The sequence below is a fragment of the Amphibalanus amphitrite genome, unplaced genomic scaffold (assembly GCF_019059575.1).
Source record: "Amphibalanus amphitrite isolate SeventyFive unplaced genomic scaffold, NRLGWU_Aamphi_draft 000289F_arrow, whole genome shotgun sequence".
Classification (NCBI taxonomy): Eukaryota; Metazoa; Arthropoda; class Thecostraca; order Balanomorpha; family Balanidae; genus Amphibalanus; species Amphibalanus amphitrite.
In genome coordinates, this window is record NW_024881784.1 from 280,861 (window position 1) to 295,544 (window position 14,684).

At 49.7% G+C, this 14,684-nt stretch overlaps 1 protein-coding gene across 2 annotated transcripts in view; it reads right to left on the bottom strand.

The window, feature by feature from the left end:
* Positions 1–2,430: 2,430 nt before the first annotated feature.
* LOC122387542 (unconventional myosin-XIX-like) overlaps positions 2,431–14,684 on the bottom strand; it is a 38,171-nt gene continuing 25,917 nt past the window's right edge. Inside the window, exons 1-3 of one of the 2 annotated variants that reach the window (XM_043377835.1) lie at positions 7,097–7,410; positions 4,577–6,531; positions 2,431–4,233 (exon numbers count right to left, since the gene is read on the bottom strand). In XM_043377835.1, coding sequence (XP_043233770.1) covers positions 3,469–4,233; positions 4,577–6,481 — 2,670 coding nt within the window. In that variant the 5' untranslated portion in view covers positions 6,482–6,531; positions 7,097–7,410 and the 3' untranslated portion in view covers positions 2,431–3,468. Of the gene's footprint in view, positions 4,234–4,576; positions 6,532–7,096; positions 7,411–14,684 lie in introns of those variants that run through there. The other variant, XM_043377834.1, reaches the window with a different exon arrangement.

The following is a 14,684-nucleotide window of genomic DNA, read 5'->3' on the forward strand; positions in this document are numbered from 1 at the left end:
CGCAGCGGTCGCCCCCAGGAGTCGCCGGGGCAGACTGCCGCTGTGACGGTCGCCCCGTCGAGGGCTGAGCTGCGGGACCGGGCCGCCGGTCATGGACCTGCTGCGGGCCGCACACGCGACACGCCGCCGGTGGGGAGAGATCGTGATGACCTCTTGGCTGGCCCTGGTCGAAGGTCGCGTCGCGGTCCACGCAAGCGACGGTGGCGTCGGGCCCTCGGATCCTCGAGGCGTCTCGGTACGCTGCCTCCTCCGACCTGCAGAGAGATATAGCGGCGGACAGAGAGAGTTTGGGGATGGCACAGAGCTTTTGGACGGTCTCTGCCGACCTCAGACCAATAACAATACGATCCCGTATCAGTGATTCATTGCACGACGAGCAAAATTTACAAGATCGAGACAAGTCACGGAGACATGTAAGAAAATCATCAAAGGTCTCCCCCTCACCCTGAACTCTGCTGTTGAACCGCTTTCGCTCAAGGACCTCATTCACCTGGCCAATGGCGTACGTCTCTAGCTGTGCCAGCACAGCGTTGACGTCCTGTCGTTCCTCTGGAGTCAGGGGCAAGTTCCGAACGACGCGGTTCGTGTCGTCCGTCAGACACGATCGGAGGGCGGCCATCTGAGCGTTCGGCTGCATGCTGGCGATGCCGGCGAGGAGGTAAAAGTCGTCCCATCTCTCCTTCCAGGAGCGGAACGCGTCGCCCCGATCCGTCGACAGATCCAGACGGTCCGGCTGCGCGGCTCTTCCCAGCCACGATGTGTTGTTCTGTTGCGTCCCGGCCGCCGCTGTCGTCGCAGGCTGAACGGCTCCAGCCACCGCCGCCTCCTGTGCCACCTCCAGTTCTTGACGCTCGTCAGGCATTTTCAGCGTTACGTTATTTTACTGCAGGTTTACGTTAATGACCACCGACCGCGCCATGTGCTGGTCTGGCCAAAACGACAAAGTGCACAAACTCTGAATATATTGTCGGTAACAACTCCGTCACCACCCGGTGCCGACGAGGTCGCAATCACAACTCAGCGCGGAACTCCCCGCTCCGCGCGCCGTCCCGATTCCCGCCAGACTCCCAGCCGGCCCGCCGGCAGCCCCAGCCGCCGGCGCCGGGCCTCAGGCGATCACGTGATCCGTGGTCATGCCCCGCGGCCCGGGCCAGGCGAACGGAGCAGCCGGCACCGGCCGATGAGGTGCCAACCTAGTGGAGATGCAAACCCATCACAACACTGTCGATTGCTTCACTTATGATTTATGAACGCTTTTGACAAGTTTATGATCCTACTTTCTTATTGGCTCCATGTTGTTGCCGATCGCTGTTTATTTTTGTTTGTTAAATGATGTTTATCTTATTCTACCTCCTTTCGTGCTATGAAGTCTCTGCATCAGTACAGCACATCAACATATTCTAGAAAACTTTTTGCTTTTTGTGAAATTGAAGATGTGTTATCGCTCAATGTTTTAGATATTGATATTTTCGTTATGTTATAGTAAGACGGTTTGGGTATGGAAAATAGCGAACCATCCGCTACGTGCATAAAGTGTCATGTTTTTTGCCTGCGTAACAGTAAGTGCAGGCCTGTGTGCCGCGTTTTATACCGTGCTTCAGTTTGCATGACATGATACACGCCTTTTGAGTATTCATGACCGCGTCAATGAACTTGTTACACGGCTTCTGTTTATGTACGTTTATACTCCAAAGCCAGAATACCCGTGGGCCGTGTTACTCCGAGTACCAGAGAACTGCAACTGATTTTACGTCGTAAATAAAGAATGCAACAAACACATGACATATGGATGTTCCTTCCAGGCCGGATTAGGTAAACTGAACAGTGGTACAGGCGGTGTGACACAAGACTGCCGTACACGTTCCGGTTCATCAGTCGTCACTGGATGTGTCTACTGATGGTTTGATGACTATCATAATGGTGCTGTCTTATAACCATGGTCCTCAGCATAAACTGATGATCATCCACTTCCGGTTGTATAAGACTATTTCTAAGACGAATCTTGAATGTAGGCTACGAGAGCTCAGCTGTGCTCCCAGGTCCGGGGCGTGACCTGTCTTCATAACTATAGCGATATTTCGTCTCGGAACACGCCAACGAAATATTCAAATATTGTCCACTACCTACATATTGACCGTAATGCCGCAACTTATATTAAAACGGGTCCGAAGCTGAAACACTACCAAAGCTCCTCTGTGGAAGCTTCGGGGAAATGTTCGCCATGTGGCGCTATGACTTGCCTTTCGGCGAATAGAGCTAATCGCGGATCACCTCCAGTAGCCACTGATGCACACTGAATCCACCAGAGGGCTGAGCGATCACGGCGTCGGCGTCCGTGCTTACCGGGTGCAACAGAAACGCGTCCTCGCACGGTGCGGTCACTGGTGGCACCGGTTGTCGTCTGAGGCATTCGCCAGGGCAAACATCGCACACTATACAGCGAATATATTGCAACAACATGTCTCGACATAGCAGCGTACGAAAAATAAAGTTTGGCACAAGACAATCTAAGGAATTATAGATTACCATTGGTCGTAATTCGGCACAACGGACATCGAAGATAACCACATCACTCACTACTGAAAGTGGCTACCGCCCAGGACGAGACAATATCAGTATAAATTGCACTTGCCTCTCTTCCTAAAAATAGTGCTGCCAGCTCACTGGATGGCAGGAGTGAGACTTCTCCTATTATGACTTCTATTATGACTACATGCTGCCACTACGCCTGGCATGTAAAGCAACTGAGCAAACTCTCTGGCACAGACTGTTCCCATCTTCATCCACATTTGGACCCTGCGTAAAGCGTGTGGCACCACGCACCTCACATCTCCACTTTAAGTACCTACCGCAGGTACCGACGGCGATCGCTCGATTCGAGAGACCCCGTCGCCGCGCAGTTACGGGCCGACCACAACTGATCTGGTTAGTACACACGCGAACAACGGCAAGAGTATCACCGACTACGGGCCGCCGGCCTACCGACTGTGGCACCTGCACCCGTCTCCAGCTCGACTGAAAGCTCATGTCAAAAGGCAAATGGTACCCAGCAATCCGCAGTGCTAACACCAACATACTAATTCCCTTTCGGTTTCAGGTTTCATGTAGGACGACATAGCTGGAAGTAGATAATTTGATCATGTTGACAATTTGATCCTTTAAGAGGTTACTCGACGGCGTCAAAAATATTACCCACACAGCCTACAACCAGTGCGCCACTTGAGCAATTAAAACAGACTCATCAAACTAAAACCCAACGGCAAAGAATACCAGAGACAGAATACCCGACTTCGGGTGTTAGTAATAGCTACAAATGGCAGATATCGACTTGGTCACCGATCTACATAAAACCGGACCCGCACGTCAACTTCACGCATCACACAGCACTAGCTACCTATACCTCACCTACACCTCTAGCCTCTAGCGGACGACTACGGTCAGCCTGGCGCCGGTAGCGGCAGTGCGCGGTCACACCAAGTCCACCAGACCGGCCGGAACCAGGAACCGCGGCAGCTCGCACGAGAACGGCAGGCACGTGCGCCGCGTGTGGAACGGCAGGCGGTCGGCGAACACGTGCCGCACCGACACGATGCCGCGTGCCATGTGCAGCGGTTTGCCGGCCAGCAGACTGTCCGGGGGCAGCGGCCGGAGCTGGGGCGGCGCCGCGCCGGCCGGCGGGCTCGGCGTGCCCGCTCCGCTGCCCGCCTGCCAGCGGCGCTCCTCGCCCGGCGGCGACTCCAGACTGCAGACTCCCGAGTCGAGGCAGCTGACTCCCGAGTCGGCGCCGTCCGACACCATCGAGTCGGTGAGGTCACGCCGATGCCGGCGGGCCGCCTCCAGCCGGCGCCGGTAGCAGCGCTGCAGCACGGCCGCCGCGCGCTGCCGCCGCCGGCCGGCCAGCCAGGCGCGCACACACCGCTGTAGTGTGAGCGCGGCGCGCAGCCGGCGGCACTGTCTCCGCGCCAGCCAGCCGCGTGTGTGCCGCTGCAGGGTGACGGCCGCCCGCAGCCGGCCGTAGCGCCGCCGCGCCAGCCAGCCGCGCACCCAGCGCTGCACGTGCAGGGCGGCGCGCAGCCGGCGGCGGCGGCGCCAGCAGCGCTGCAGCCGACCGGCGGCGCTGCGGCGCGCCAGCTGACACAGGTCGCCCAGCCGGTACCAGGCGCCCCGCGTCAGGAACACGTGACCGGTGCCGACACGTACCCCGGGGTCGTCCGGCGTCCACCGCTCGATCGTCTGAAAACGGACACACGAAACGTCTCTGAGATATCAGGCAATATGCATGATTATGCGGCAATTATCACATTAGCTCAGTAATTCCAGGAGAGATGTTAACCGAATTGGTCTCCAATAATAACTGTGCGATATATTTGAGCTCTTATTGGCTTATGGTGCACCAGGGTTGTGCCAAAGTGGGCAACTATTTGGTGAACTAACTATTAGGAGTTCCCCTGTGCTAGCAGCTGGTTACCGGTTGGTGGCTGTTACTTGTCATACAGTTCATGCGTGATCAGTTATTTGATGGACTGTGAATTGCCAAATGGTTTGGTCAGAATGCACAGAATATAGGAGTACGCACCTGTGTGAGTAGCAGGTTGTTTGGCCGCGGCTCGGCGCGCTGCCGCAGCTCCACCAGCTCCGTGTAGCGGGCCACAAACTCGGCCGGAGTCAGACGGAACGGGAAACCAGCGGCGCTGAGCCGGGCTGTGGCCAGCACTCCGGCGGCGCGCAGCTGGCGCCGCATGTACGCGTCGGCCACCAGGCCGGGCGCGCCGGCGCCGTTGGGCCGCACGCAGCGCACAAACTGCACGTCGGAGCCGTCCAGCCGGCGCAGCAGCGCTCCCACCGACAGCTGCAGGCGCGCCAGCACCGTGTTGCGGCGGCGCGCGCCGCGCGGCGTGCCCGGCGCCGCCGCCGGCGACGGCAGCTGGCGCACTAGCCACTCCGAGCTGCCCGCCAGCAGCGCCGTCAGCGTCGCGTCCACACGGTCGCGGTTCTTGGCGACCAGCGCGCGCGCGTCGTACGACACAGGTCCGCAGAAGTGGCGCACGGTGAAGGTGTGCTCGCCGCCGGCGCCGGGGGCCGCGCAGGCGGCGCGCTGCGCCTCGGCGCTCAGCTGACTGGCCGACACCACCTGACGCAGCCCGCTGGCCTCGTCCAGCGCGCCGAACACGGACGGCGCCGGCCCGTCCAGCGCCACCAGCAGCCGGCCGTTGTCTGGGTACTCCAGCCTGGCGCCGATCAGACCCTCCTCGAGAAAGGCGGCCTCCAGCCGGCGCAGAAAAGACGCCAGGAAGAACTGTTGCAGCCGCTCGTTAGCGTAGTTGATACACAGCTGCTCCAGACTGTTGGTCTCGAGACTCTCGAACCCGGAGATGTCGAGCAGCGAGATGGCGCGCGGCGCCGCGCTGCCCGAGGCGATCTGGCCGTTGATCCACTCCACCAGCCAGCGGAACAGGCCGTCGTATAGCTCGCGCACCAGACAGTCGCGGCGCGCCAGCAACTCCTGCTCTGTTTGACAGGGCCGGCGCACCACGCTGCTGCGGCCGGCCGCCAGCTGCTGCTCCGTCAGCGTCTCGGCCAGCTGGGGCGCGCTGACACCCAGCAGCCGGGCCGCCCACTGCAGCGCCGCGTCGTCCTCCACCTCGAACTGGTCGTCTGTGCGCGCCACCACCCGCAGCCGACTGAGGTGCAGCAGGGCGGCCAGCACGGCGAACACGGCTGCGCGCTGCTCCCCGCTCAGGCCCAGCTCGGCCATCGCCGACTCGGTCACCGCGAAGTCGGTCGCGTCCGCGTCACAGGCGTGGCCCGAGAGTTCGCTGAGCGAGGCGTGCCGATCGAGTCCGAGCGCGTGCAGCGAGCCGGCCGGCAGTCCGGCCACCATTTGGTAGAAGATGTGGAAGCTGCGCTCACCGGCGCCGCGCCACATGACGCGCGTTTTCTCGAACAGGCAGGTGTGTACGGCACCGCCGCGCAGCCGGCCGCCGCCGTACTCCAGCCGGAACAGCTTGCAGAAGCGGCTGCTGTTGCCGTTGTTGGTGGTGCGCGCGTTTCCGAACGCCTCGAGCAGCGGGTTGGAGACGTTCAGCTTCTGCTCGACGGTCCGGCCGGTGCCCTGGCTGCCGCTGGCCTCCAGCTGCACCAGGTAGTGCAGCAGCCGGTGCGCCGAGAACGTCTTGCCGGCGCCGCTCTCGCCGCTGATGATGACGGTCTGGTCGGTGCCTGCCTGCAGGCCGTGGTGCGCCGTCTGCGCGATGGAATGCACGTGCGCCGGCAGCGGGCCGCGCGCTCCGTCCCGGCGCCGGATCAGCTCATTCAGCGCCGGGTCTTCGGCGCCGGCCACGTCCTCGAACGGGTTCACGGCGATCAAATTGGAGCCAGCCCATGTGTAAATGATCTTGGAGAGCAGTCTCCTTTTCAGAAACTCAATGATGCTCTCCTCCGAGACACATGGAAGCTTCCCGAGGTCGGACGTTTCGGTCATGGTGCCTAAAGTGATTGAGTTTCTGACAGCCTCGCCGTTCCTAGTGCCACCTAAAACAAACATATCATGGGAATTACAGATGAGATGTTCTTACTGCATATGCTAAATATGCCTTAACTAAATGTCTACAATTATACAAACACAAATTATGCTTAGGTACACCAAACTCAAGGCAGCATGTCTATTGCTGACATTGACATGTAAGTTGGCAAGTATGCATAAATATATCAAGAAGCCTAACAGCATGGTTTGAATGAAAAAATAAAATAAAAATTATAGTGAGTTGAAGGCGATGTTTACATATCTAAGAAAGTGGATATGTAAATTTTGAATGTATCACTTTATAGGTAGTGGATGTTATCCATGTCATTAAATTCACCAGAGCTCCATAAACACTTGGTAGCTCTAACTGACAGTTGGTTTTTAAAGCTAAAATCCAAATGAAACTAAAAAAAACAACAAGCAGATTAAAACCAATTAACTCAAGCCCAAAACAAACAAATACAGTGCAAATGCAATTAATATTTCAATATCTGGATCAGGCAGAAGGTAAAAATTGCCCTTTCCACTCTGACACTGGGCTCAAAATTGATTAAAACACATACTTTCACTTACCATATAGTGACCTAGAAAATTGTCCATATGAGCACTGACCATGAAAAACAGGTATATACTAGCAGGATTCCAGAATTTAACTTAACAAAAAATAGGCACCTAGCCTGGTATATGTATACATGGAGTAAGAATGGAAGGTTAGTAGGATGCAGGTTGGAATGGTGGGATATAGGTTGTGGGCTTAAGGTTGGTAGGTTGGTAGGTTGTAAGTTGTAGGTTAGAAGGTAGGGTTAGGTCAGGCATTGACCTCTAGAAGTCTTTTTTGGGTCAATGAGGTCAGGTTAGATTGTTTTTTTCTTCACCATAGGGGACGACGGTGAAAACCGGGCGCCTGGGGCGATTTGATCAAGGTTCGTGAAATTTACACGTGACGTTTGGCATATAGAAGGCCCTTGGAGTGGGAGAAGTTCCAAATGTCACGTGACTAATATGCCCTCCGGCGCCCTGTTTTCACCGGCGTCCACCATAGGTACTTAATCTTCACAATTCACATTTAACCCTAAAGGACCTAACCTTACCACACTCTGCAGGTGGTTAACTGTTAAGTGTAATTTATCAATATTCTATGTCAATGTAAAAAATATTGTATCAATTTGTTGTGTTTAAGCTTAGAAGGATGTGTTCTACCCTTTCATTCTTATTTTGAGAATTCCTACTGTTCTTAGAGGGTACTTACGGCTCGTACCATCGTACCTACACAAACCAGCAGCATTGAAAAAAAATCAATAGACCAATTTCAAACCTGATTTCAAATTCAATCAAACTCGAATAGGTCAGGTGGGCGCAAAATGACCTCACACTTCGCAGTCGGCGCGCCCCTAATAACCTAACCCCCAACAAACAAACTCGAATAGGTAGGTAGGTATCTACTCCAAGATTCTTACAGATAGCCTACCTAGTACCTACGATTTGTATCTGATCAGTCGGGCACACTGTGGTATTTCCGATCCATTTATGGAAACGTTTCCATTTTTGGAACAATGTTCCAAAAATGGATACGCCGTTTCCAAAAATAGAAACGATCTGTTCCATAAATGGAGACGCTGTGTGCATCGCTACCTTCACGGTTCGTCGGAAGGTCATCTCAGGCTCAAAAGAAACGACATATACCATTCGAAAGCTGACGGTGAGCTGAATCCAAAAATGTAATTTTTATCAAAATCGATCGATGGCCTTTTTTGAAAAATGCGTTTTTGTAAAAACTTAATAATCTTTTATTCAACGGGCTGTCCTGGACATTCTTGAAAACATAAACATGTATTTTTGAGTTCCAGTGAAAGCTGAATGCCAAAAGAACAATATTTAGCGAAGCAACATTTCCAAACATTAATATGCGTCTCCCACAGCCGAAAATAAGGCGCAATCACACAGCTCAGAGTCACGATGGACCAAAGTCAGCCACACAGAAGCGTGAAATGACCCTTATCGACTCGCAGACCCGGCGCTCTAGGCCCGCCTGACCGGCCACGGAAAGAACGTTCGGCTCTCGTTCTACTAAACAAATGTCATATTTGTCAGTTTAAAAGTCCACATCGCTATTAAAGTTATTCAGGATACCTGTGAAGAAAATTCATTGTTCTGTCATCCTCACATCATGCATTAATTTGCATTTTTTCATGTCTACTTTGCTCAATTGAGCTTGGTATCATGCCCATATAAGGAAAATTGGCCGCGCTGAAATGTCAGAGGCTGCACCGGCCTCAGCTCGGGTGGAGTGGGGGTAGCGCCCGGCGGGGCAGGGTAACCTTTGACCGGTCGCACGGCCGAGCAGCTGTCACCAGTACAGCCTCTGACAGTGAAACCCCGCTCACTTCCCCTGCGCGGGCACTGATCGCAGCTGGATGGAACAAAACATGCATAAGAAAAATGTAAATTAAAGCATGTTGTAAATCGAGCAGAACAATGAATTTTCTTCACAGGTATCCTGAATAACTTTAATAGCGATGTGGACAGCTAAACTGACAAATATGACATTTGTTTAGTTGAACGAGAGCCGAACGTTCTTTCCGTGACCGGTCAGGCGAGCCGAGAGCGCCGGGTCTGCGAGTCGATAAGGGTCATTTCACGCTTCTGTGTGGCTGACTTTGGTCCATCGTGACACTGAGCTGTGTGATTGCGCCTTATTTTCGGCTGTGGGAGACGCATATTAACGTTTGGAAATATTGCTTCGCTAAATATTGTTCTTTTGGCGTTCAGCTTTCACTGGAACTCAAAAATACATGTTTATGTTTTCAAGAATGTCCGGGACAGCCCGTTGAACAAAAGATTATTAAGTTTTTACAAAAACGCAATTTTCAAAAAAGGCCATCGATCGATTTTTATAAAAAATACATTTTTGGATTCAGCTCACCGTCAGCTTTCGAATGGTATATACCGTTTCTTTTGAGGCTGAGATGACCTTCCGACGAACCGTGCCTTTAAAGCAAACTGGGCATTGATTGGTGCAATTTGGCATGCGCAGGATGCCACCAATCGACAGCCAGCATTCTAGTTTATGTTCCTGTTCTCCGACTTTCCGATCAGAAAATCGAAAGTTGACGAACGAGGCGATGCTTATAACATGTTGACGTGATAAAAAATTCACAGGTTTTTCTAATCGAAAATAAAAACATTTATGAATATTTTGAACAAAAAATAACGTTTTTAACAGACTACTGAAAGACTGACCCATTGATTGGAACAACCACATCACCGGGAACTTCAGTTTTTCATTCATTATCACGCTGCGTTTTCCGGTGTACCAGCGGCCTGGTGGTCGTCAATCTTTTATTAAATCGCATGAAAGTTGTTGCAAAGCCCTATTTGGAGACTTAAGTGGGCATTTTATGATATTTCAAATGTGCTGAATATGATCGTAGGCTCGGATCAACGTAAATCTCCGTGCAAATACGTAAAAAGCAGGATGGAAATAAGGTCTGCACCGTCGTCACACCAAATACCATTGCATTCTGACGATGAATTTATTCATTCTAGCTCATGTGTAACATGGATATTAATTTTATATATTGAAATGATATCTACGCTTTATGTATTGCCCACTTTGGACCACATCTGTCCAGTAGTTTCTGGGAAATCTTAGTTTTAGTTGACTTTTGAATGTGCTCAAGTTGCGGCTCGTAAGGTATTATTATCGAACCCGGCGTCCAAGGTAACTGCCGAGAGCCGAGATGCTAAACCAGTCCAAAAACATCAAATTTTTAGTTGCATGTGAATTTTAAAAACACATTTAAGCTAAGTTTGCACACATTTGAACTTCAGCGTTTCTATTTTTGGAACATCGGCGTTTCCATTTTTGGAAACTAAGTCTCCATAAATGGATACGATTCAGGAACATTTTAAAGACGTGAATTTTAATGCATACGACAGCTTTCCATGCAAGAAGACAAGTGCTTTTGGTGTATCTGAGCTTGTTTTACGCGAAACAGTTGTTATACATCGAATCCAGCCACCCTTGGCAAGAAAATATGTGCGGAGATGTTAGCGTTTCTATTTATGGAACGAGCGTTTCCATTTTTGGAACAGAAGAGTAGTCAAAATTGGAAACGTTTCCAATAATAGAAACGTCTCCATAAATGAATCGGAGATACCACAGTGCGCCCGACTGTGATTGCCTCAAAATTCAAATTGAAATCGCCTCAGCCCACGGTACATAGAATACTAGGTAACACCGGTTTGTCCGCTCAACACAGGGCCAATGGTCACCACTTTCTTCAGCTGACGTCTGTGACCTTGAGCTGACCTAGGATGATAAACAGCTGACAATTTAGGCCATTTGGAGCTCACTTGACAGCTGAAGAGCGTGATTTAAAATATAAATATTTGTCAGGCACTGACAAAAGATATTATTCACCAGTCATTTTTTAAGCACATTCTGTCATAAATTAGCTGACTCCCTCTGGTCTTCCACACGGCAGAAAATGTAAGTGCAAATTATGCCGTCTTGAAGTGAGCCAAACGCTTATGATACACATGATCGTTTCTCTCAGATCACAACGGAAACTGCGAGAAAACAAGAGAGAGTCGGACTCTACAAATGAATGAATTTGTAAGAAAAATAGCTGTATTTTTTCCTGTGGAAATGTTGACTTTGAAAACATTGGCCATCAACTTTAAAATTGCCCCCAAAGCTGAAAATGTGTGAATTGACAAAACAGGCAATCTGGCTGTTTTTGCCCAAGTTTGTTCATGATTGAGAGAGATTCGATGCGAAAATGCACTGATATATACTTTTGAAAGCGAGGTCTCGATCAGTGTATTAATTTTGATTTTTAACTTAACGCTAGTCCCACTGTTCCCTCCAAGAAAATATATTTGTCAATTTTTCAATAATCATATTATTCGTCATTGCTTTAAAAATAAAGAGAGTCGGACCGTAATTCTTTCAAAATGACTGATCGTGCTCAATATCTATCGGAATATATCAACAGATTGGCCAGACTCATTGGCTAAATATGTTTAAATTGCATTTTTCTTACTTTCTGCAGATTTTCCTGCAAAATTTTACTGTAGTTTAAGCTGCGTTTCCTGCAGATTGTGTTCACAGACCAATGGGAGACAAGTATTTCTTCATCAACAGGTTTATTCGCCATCAATTGGTCTAGCGGGTGTTTTTCGTATGCGCAGCTTATGTCACAGCTGCGTAAGAACACGTTCGCTTTAAATCATTATGGGTATTTCTTTTCGGAATATCAAAGGTAAATGTTGATTGTTTCATAAGATTTGTGGTGGCGCCGGTGGCGGGATTATCGTCATTAGCTAATTACTTGATATATTTTAATGGGGAGTGGTGTAATGCCCGCACGACTGTTGACTTTCATTGTAATTGCTTGAGCTGGTTCCTGGGCCGCCTCAGATAGCAGGATTGTGTGTCAAGTAGGTATCATGGCCTGACAGGAAGGTGGGTTCCCAGACCCCTAGCTCAATATTAATCTCAGATGAAGCCCGTATATATGTCTTAGAGCTTGTTCAAGTTTTAACCTCACCTACATATAACCTAACATAACCTGAAATAACCAGACATGCTAGAACCCTTATTTTGGTCAAATGCTGATGAGCAGAAAAATATTTACTTTTTGACGATTTGCCATGCCTACCTATTGCTATGTCTGGATGAGGGTTTCTCGGTTACTGTGTAGATAAACTATGGTGAAGATAAAAAATATCATCTACCCTAGCCTAACCTTTGCGTAGGTACTAAACTACCACTTTTGGTAAATGTTCAGAAAGTGATTCACTTTTCAGGCATACATTTTGTACATTCTTGCACTATTTGACATCCTGAATCCAGATATGATATTTACATGTGATACAAATACAAAACAAAAATCAAACCTTACCTAACCCCATGCCAGACTGGAAAACATCCATACACTACGCCGGATGCCCGTGAGACCATCTTGCGCCAAAATTCGGCGCAAGCGATTTTGCGCCGAAATTTCTGAGTGATTTGAGCCAAAAATTAGGTGCCTATTTCAATGTGTGCGAAAATTAAGCCCTTTTCATATAAAGCACATGTGCACATATACTGATCAAGGCTATATCAACCAGGCAGAGTGTTTCGGGGCTTTGTACGCTATCCCATGTTTGAGCGTCTGAATTGGTTTTTATTTCCACGTAAACCCAATACCTCGGTGGGAGCCAGCGAGGGCCCGGCAGCGGAGCAGCACGTGCTCCGGCACATCAGCCTCTTCTCGGCTCACGCTGCAGAGCGCCGCTGGGCATCGCTTGTCTGGGCACTGCTGACACGCGGCGGAGTGGAGACAGCCGATTCGGTGCCGTATTGGAGCGAGCTGCCCCGGTGGCCCGCCCTCATCTGGTGCAGCCCCCTCCAAAGTCATATGGCAGCATGGGCGTGACTTTTCCTACTAGCCCATAGGGTTGCGTGTTAAAATGCGACTTTTCGCGCTCGATTTTCAAGGTTTCGTAGTGTGGGCATCCACATACAAAGTATGTCAAAAGATAGCTACAACATTTTTATTTCCATTTTTGGGACGAAAAGTTCAAGCCCATCCAACCGTTTTCGAGATATTCGTCTATATATGACCCCATGTTTTTGATACATCGGAAGGTCCTGTGTTCGAATCTCGGACAGATCAAAACTTTTATCGTTAATGTGCGGCAAACCATTGCTGCAAAGTAAAGTAGGGGTGAGCGCGCTGGTGATGGAGGGTTGTTAGTTGGCATACCTGACCTTTGATTCAAGCCGAATTTTGTGGCACCAACCTCATTTTCAGGTCAGGTCAGGTCACTGACCTATGACGTCATAAGTGAACCTCTGCACGGTCTAAAAAACGTAACATAGCAACTCCATCAATTCAAGGAGATCTATCACAGGTAGATGAAACTTACAGAACTTATCAAACTCCCTTATTCTCAAAAGTCGTTAACTTCGGATTTCTCCTAAGGGTCACCTAACGTCAGGTCGGTCAGGTGATCTGGCCATTATAAGCCGATGGGGGGGGGGGATATAGAGACAGCTATTTTGGCGCTGACAGTGATCTTAGACGGAAAAGACACAAATAGACTCAGAAAGACCTGCCGAATTGAATAACGTGCAACTTGATCTCATCATGAGGTAATGACCTGACCTGACCTTGGACGGAGGTCAACATCCTAAATTGACCTCATCCATACAAAAAGCATATCATTCGACGTGGCTGAGCATCACGAACACGATGGTGTCAAAATTGCAGCTCTGATACCATTTTAGGCGACTACCGAACAATCCACTTCCTGGTATGCCAATGCTTTTATTATCTAAAGACGATGAGCATTGAACATTCTCATATATCCAAACATGCCACTTTGGGTTACAGAGTAAGTGGTTCCCAATCGTACTTACTACACGTTCCACACATCACACTACCGCTCGTAATTGCAATGCAAATAAGCTTTGGCTCGTTGAAAATAAACTTTGGCATTGGAAGATGTCACGGTATTACACTAAACATTGACCACAATTAGATATCAGGTATCAATATCAGTAACATTCAGCTCATCCTCAACACATAACAATCAGACGGAGAACACTACGGTAAACCTCAAAGAGGTTTTGGCCATGGTAGGCAATGAGGCATAGCTGCGAGCAGGATCTTCGATCTGAGAAAACATGAAGATGAAATTACATGCATCACACTTGCAATAAAAACAAACGCAAGTGATACTTATCTTTGAAAAATCAGGATGAAAGAACATGAACCTATTTGAAAACATAACAAGCATTATCAGAGGAACAGTTAATGCATGGTTATTTAAAAGACCTGTTAATATTAAGGTAGTGGATTGTTAACAGGATCTTAGAATGGTCGAGAGATGTTACCTTCAGAAGGGTTTCCTTTTGTGGTCACACATTATTGATGTTAACAAATGAATACTGGGTGGTGCACACCCTGAAAGTGACAGCTTCACACAAGCTGTTGTCTATGTTGAAAACTAGGCTTCCTTCCTGTTCAGATTAAGACAGTTGATGGCACCTTTGGTTAGCTTTGTTCAAGGAAGCATTCATTTTGCCAGTGTCGGTAGGGCAGCCTGGCTACATATAGGAATCTTGAGCCAGGCACAGCATACATGTAGTAGTGCACGTCTTGTC